This window comes from Carettochelys insculpta, chromosome 12 (assembly GCF_033958435.1).
Source record: "Carettochelys insculpta isolate YL-2023 chromosome 12, ASM3395843v1, whole genome shotgun sequence".
In the NCBI taxonomy this organism is placed as follows: domain Eukaryota; kingdom Metazoa; phylum Chordata; order Testudines; family Carettochelyidae; genus Carettochelys; species Carettochelys insculpta.
The window spans coordinates 39,953,928-39,959,927 of NC_134148.1; the positions used below are offsets into that span (position 1 = coordinate 39,953,928).

Below are 6,000 nucleotides of genomic sequence, written 5' to 3' on the forward strand. Positions count from 1 at the left end.
CAAAATACAATCCCTCCTGGCTCTTCACGAAAAACTGTAGCAAATGAGACAGGTGGCTTTGGAAAATACTGGGCCCAGTCCTCAGCACAGCTTCATTAAACTCCATAAAGGGCGGATTTGTTCCTCTCCAGTTTCTTTGTAAGTATCTTATACCCAAAGGCTTGAATTTTGGATTGAAATGAGTGTCCCCAGGGTCAGCTCCACAACTTTTAGAAAGCACTTCACCCTCTCAGAGAATGAATTTGAGATTAAAGTAATTGCAGGCTTTTGTTTTCACAGTAAAACCCACATGGTGACCACACACCACCAACTCTGCTTGTGAACTTTTCTACACATTAGTAACAGAGAGGGAGCTGTGTTAGTCTATCTACTATCAAAACAAAAAAAGCAGTCAAGTAGCACTTTAAAGACTTCTACCCCTCTACTCTCTGATTTGCTCACCTTGATCATTTTTTTTCTGATTTGTCTACCTTAACTACTGTTTTTGGTTCTCTGTGCCTTAAATATTGAGTCTGTTCTGGTCTGGCTATGGTCTGAAGAAGTGGGTCTGTCCCACAAAAGCTCACCTAATAAATTACTTTGTTAGTTTTTAAAGTGCTACTTGACTGCTTTTTTCTACACATTGTGTATTCCTGCACTGGTGTAAATCAGCAAGTAACAATACACAGCAAAAGTAATTTTTTTCCATGCACACCACCACACAGGTAATAGTTAAAAACCAAAACTTGGTTATTCTATTTACACTGATTTCAAAAAAACCAAGCAAGCCACAATTACAAATCCTAGAGAAGGAAATCCCATTTTTTTGTTGACTCTTAAAGTTTCAACCCTTTAAAACAATTATTATTGATTCTAAGTACTGCAGGTGTACTCACAGGCTCCACTCTCTGCGCTGTTTGTTTAATGTAAGAATGGACCTCCGGTCTGACCCAGTATGGCCATGCAGCCCAATCTCCTGTCTTCCAACAGCGGTCAATGCCAGATGCCCCAGAGGAAGTGATCAGAACAGGTAATCATCAAATGATCCATCCCCTTGCCTATTCCCAGCTTCTGGAAACAACGGTTCATAGGTCCGAGAATTAATACATCCCCACATCCATTCACTCATACTACAAAGGGTTAGGAGCTAGATACTTTAATAAATGAAAACACTAAATGCTGAACCTGAATTCATCAGAGGACTAAATACATGCAATGAAACAAGAATAGCATTTCTGCCTTTAATCCTTGTTTTCCCTATATATCTTAAATCAAAACCTTAAGTCCAGTGAACCTTTAACGCACATATCAAACCAGCCTTTTCCAATACTTTTTCCAGAGATGCGGCTAAATGCTTAAAGGGGCCAGTATACACACTGGAAAAAACAACGCATCCACAGATTCACAGGAACAAACCTTGGTGAACACTTCTATGGTTAAAAGAGAGGAGGATTTAGATCTGAGAAACGTGTACGGCATGCTCACCGCCCACTTATGTAACCAATCCCCATGAACAGGGGAGCAACTGGTATGTTTATTATTGGAATACTTGATTGATCAACTAAGTATTTGCTAGTATAGCAGAACTAAAAAAACAGCGCTGGTAGGCATGAAGCCCATGAACTGAGCTGTACAGTCCTGGTGTTTGTTTTCTGGGTTTGTTTTTTTTTTGAAAGATATAAAGGAGGCACCTGGGCCTCACTGGAAGATACTCAAAGCAAGATTTCATGCTCACCAAGAGGTTCCCATTTGAAGAAGGGAGGATGTTTCAATGAAATAAAGCTTTATGCAAGCTTCCCCTGGTTAAAAAGCATGCCTAAATGTTTTGCTGATCACCAGGATGAGCGCACACACAACACAAAGGCCTTGCAGAGTCCTGCTAGAGCACACAACATACACACACACCCCTTCCTGCTAGCCACATGCTGGCATTTCAAGTCCAGGAGGCTGCCATAAACACAGATTTGAGCTCTCAACTTGCTCAGATGGCAGCAGCCAAGTTCTCCCCTGCCAAGAGACCCATCTCATGCTATGGTGGCAAGGAGCAGCCTCAGCTCAGCTCAGTCTGCACATTGCCCTCATCACCTCCCTTGTCCTCTGCCTCACACTACCCCTCCGCTGGACATATGCTTCCACCTGCCCACTCCCTGCTGCAAGAGCCACCAGTGCTCTCCAGCCTTCCTCTTCTTGCCCCTGCCACGCCTTCCCAGGCAGCCAGAAGGAAAGGGTGGTGATCCCTGTGAGCTGAGCATTGGGCCCTTGCCTAGCAAGGCATCCACAGTGCATGTGTATCTCTTGGTGGTGCACATCAGCACATGCCTCAGTGCGCATAAAATTTATTCCACCCATGGACGGAAAAAATTGGAGGGGAGCCTGGAAAGGGCCCCTCTGAATTAGCCAGCCTGAAGCTACGGAGAAAAGGCCGCTGTACACAGGGGCCTGCCAGCAGCAAGGGAGCCCTGAACCCCAGCTAGCATGGGAGCCCGGCAGCGGCAGCCTGTCTCCCCCCCGCCCCCCGCCCCCATGGGAGAGAAGGGGTGGACCAGGCTGGGAGGGGGCAATTGCTCTCCACCCCCGCCCCGGGATCCAGCGCCCGAGAGGGCAGCGCTGGCTCGCTCGCAGCCCCCACCCCGGCGCAGCTGCTGCTCTGGGCCCGGCACCGCACGTGGCGCGGCAACACCCCCGCGCCCGCAGGAGGCCGGTCTGCGGGAGGCAGCAACCAGGGCGCAGCAGCGCCACGAGCGCCGGCCAACCCCGCTGGGGGAGGGCGGCCCCGGCCCCGGCCCCGGCCGGGCAGTACATGGCCCGGAGCGGCCGCAGGCAGCCACCGCTCCGATCCGGCCAGCTCAGCGCAGCTGCAAGCCCCGGGGGAGGGCAAGTATCCCCCCGCCCTGAATTGACTGGGGGTCTGCCCCGCCGGGCGCCCTGCGAGCCCGCCCGGTTGCTGGCCCCCCTGCGGGGGAGCGGCACACGGGGCCAGTCAGCCGGGGCACCACGCCCGGGAGGAGCTGCCTGGCCATGCCCGCAGCTAAACCCGCCTCGCCGATCGCCACCGGGCTCCGGAGCCGCGCGCTGGCCGCTCCCCCCGGGGGCTGCAGTAGCGCCCCCCGCCCCCGGCAGAGGCATGATTTCAGGGGGCAAGGCGCGGCATACTGTCCTCTGGAGTGGAGGGGGGACCCCGCGCCTTCCCAGCGCCGCTCGAGCCCCTGTGTTGCTTGCCCAGAGGAGGGGGCAAAGGGCTACCCCCAATACAGCCCCCCATCTCAACAGCGGTCTCCCCCCAGCGCCCCCCCACCGCACACACCAAAGACCCCCCCAGCAGCATTGATTACCTTCCACAGCCAGGACACAGAAGGTCAAAGAGAAAAACCAGAGACAAAGCAAGTCCTCTAGCGCCATGTAAACCCTTAAAATCTCCGGGAAAAACCAGCAGGGCTCTCTGAATGTCCAGCAGAACATTTAGGAGGGGAGCTGAGTCTCCCTCCACTCCTTCGCCATCTTGTGTGAATGTTAGAGACTGTGTGAGTTGCTTGCACACACACACACACACACACACTCAAGTCCCACTTTAGGTGTCCACTAGAGACGCCTGAACCTCTGCCAGCAACCCAGCACACACACCCCTTTCTGTTTCTCCATGCAGCAGCATGCTGGAAGCTGCGAGAGAAACAGATCGGTCACTCCTTGTGCAACTCCCGGCTGGGGAAGAGCCCAGCTACGCGTGCGGGGTTAGCAAACAAGCACCAGAGCCTGAGAAAAAAATAAGAGGGCTGGTGGTCTGCTGGGTAGTTCTTTGTGAGCCTGCGAAAGAGGAGGGGTCAGGCCTTTGCTTACACATCCCGCTATCATCACAAAAAAAAGCAGCCGTGTGGCACTTTAAGGACTATGATCAGAGGCTGCTGTTAAAAATAAATAAAGGACTGTTTATTCATTCAACAGGTTGCTGAAGGCTTCAGGAAGTTTAAGAATTTCTCCTCTGTTCCCCAAGAATATGGAATGTTTGAGGGCAATAAACATGTCATTCTGACCACTTTTCCTCCCCCAAGTGCTCTGCAAACACTAGTGGGAAGCGCAGGTCAATTTCAGGCCCGGATTAGACTGTTTTGGGAAGGGAAATGAGAACACAGATAATCTTTTACAAAAAGAGTGCACAAGAAATGCCAGGAAGAGGGAGGTAGAAAGAAATAGGTATTTAAAGGGAAAACAAACATTTCCCTGCAAAAACCCAAGTACTATATTGCAGTATTAGGCTAGTGCTTGAGAACCTCAACCATTAGAAATCAACAGGCCTCAGACACACCCAAGTGACTACAAGTTAGGGGCCTTCATTTTAGTTACTCTTCTTCCTTAGGCAAGAGCCTGCTGACTTAAATGGGAACTCAGGGACGTAAACACAGAGGCATAACTGAACAAGGATCACAGCCTTGCCGTATTGGACTTAAACACTGTGATAAGTAAATTCTTTGGTCAATAATTTTGATAAACAAGATTTTGAACCTGATATTTCTCCTTGTAGGGTCCCCTTCCCCACCAAAGCACGTGTGGCAAGTAAAATCAATGCTCCAGTTACAAGAATAGGTGCCACATCCAGGAATTGTATAAAAGCCTCTGCTCAGTCCAGTACAATGCAGATGTAGGTTCTGTAATTTTCAGTCACCGCTGGGTTTAAGTCCTGTAACTTGCTGTAAGCTTTCTTTTGTAGCAGCTGCTACGTCTATGTTAAGTACTATAAGTTGGGAAGAATTTTTTTTATACATGTCACAGCTCTCTAAGAAATCCTGGCTGCTCCTTTGTAAAAGAAATGTCTTTCTCTGAAGTGAGCTGTCCTTTGTGTGAGTGAGGAAAGTGTGAACGTGGATGTGTGTGCAATGGAACCAGTCCCTGAAGACAGCTTGTCAGGACAGCCAGCTGCCAGCACCACCTGGATGGCCAGAGAATAATAGGAGCTGAGCCCTGCAAAGGAATCCACCCAAGAAAGAGGAAACAAGAAGCCCTTTATAAACCAACATTTGTTGGAGATGCAGCTGATGAAGTGGATCTTCTACCCACGAAAGCTTATGCTCCAATAAATCTGTAAGTCTCTAACGTGCCACGGGACTTCTCATTTTTGTGGATCCCGACTAACATGGCTAACCCTCTGATACCTGTCACCAAGAAAGAGAAAGTGGCCCCAGGGAGAGAAGAGCAAAATCCCATCTGCAGATGTCCCATGGTCATACAGAGGCCTGGGGCAGTGGTGATGACTCATGATCATACAGCGTCTTGGGACAAGAGCGATGGACTGAAACATATAAAAACATGGGTGCAAAGCTACAGTGTTTTTCTTGCCATCACCACCCTGCAAGAGTTAGTCTTGGCTTGCTGGGGAGAGCGGGAGGGACCCAAGACCAGAGCCCTCGGTGATGGTAGTGGCTTCTCCTGAGTACTACATAGACAAGAGAGCAAGCTGACACGGGGATCCACACAATCATCTCACCTCCCTGGATTCATGACTGCAGCCAAACACACCAGACCCACTGTGTCTTGGCTTCCTCCACTGTCCCTATGCAATGGTATGTGTGGGTGGGAGGGTGGGAGCTTGAAAACTAGCTACCCTTTTTCCTTTAATGCAATAGTGGCATTTAATAAAATACATATGAGTGTAACCCTGGGATGGTCTCTGGGGGAAATCAGGTAATACCAGGTGCATTTGCCATCAGATGTATTCACCCTATTTTCTTTTCAAGGGTCAAATCCTAATCAACCCCTCTCAGTGGCAGCAGGAGACTCCCTAGGAGCAGAAGCAGCACAAAGGAGCTGGGGTGACAACGAAGATCTGTAGCCTGTGGAGTGATAAGGGTCAACTCTTTGGGGATTGCTTTTCCTTTAATTTGGAAATGGATTATGCGGTCAGGTCAGCAGAGGTGCAGAGCTGGTGGACCAGGACAACACAGATCCACCTACATTCTACACACACGGAGCAAAGTGGGGTAAGGGCCAGCAGCAGTCACAGAACAAGCCAGAATGTGTGGGGAAGAAAAG

At 49.9% G+C, this 6,000-nt stretch overlaps 1 protein-coding gene across 2 annotated transcripts in view; it reads right to left on the reverse strand.

Moving 5' to 3' along the window:
* IGDCC4 (immunoglobulin superfamily DCC subclass member 4) overlaps nucleotides 1-3,596 on the reverse strand; it is a 198,021-nt gene extending 194,425 nt beyond the window's left edge. For both annotated transcript variants that reach the window (XM_075006688.1, XM_075006686.1), the window contains exon 1: nucleotides 3,312-3,596. In XM_075006688.1, the coding sequence (XP_074862789.1) occupies nucleotides 3,312-3,438 (127 nt within the window). In that variant the 5' untranslated portion in view covers nucleotides 3,439-3,596. The remainder of the gene's footprint in view (nucleotides 1-3,311) is intronic.
* Nucleotides 3,597-6,000: the final 2,404 nt, after the last annotated feature.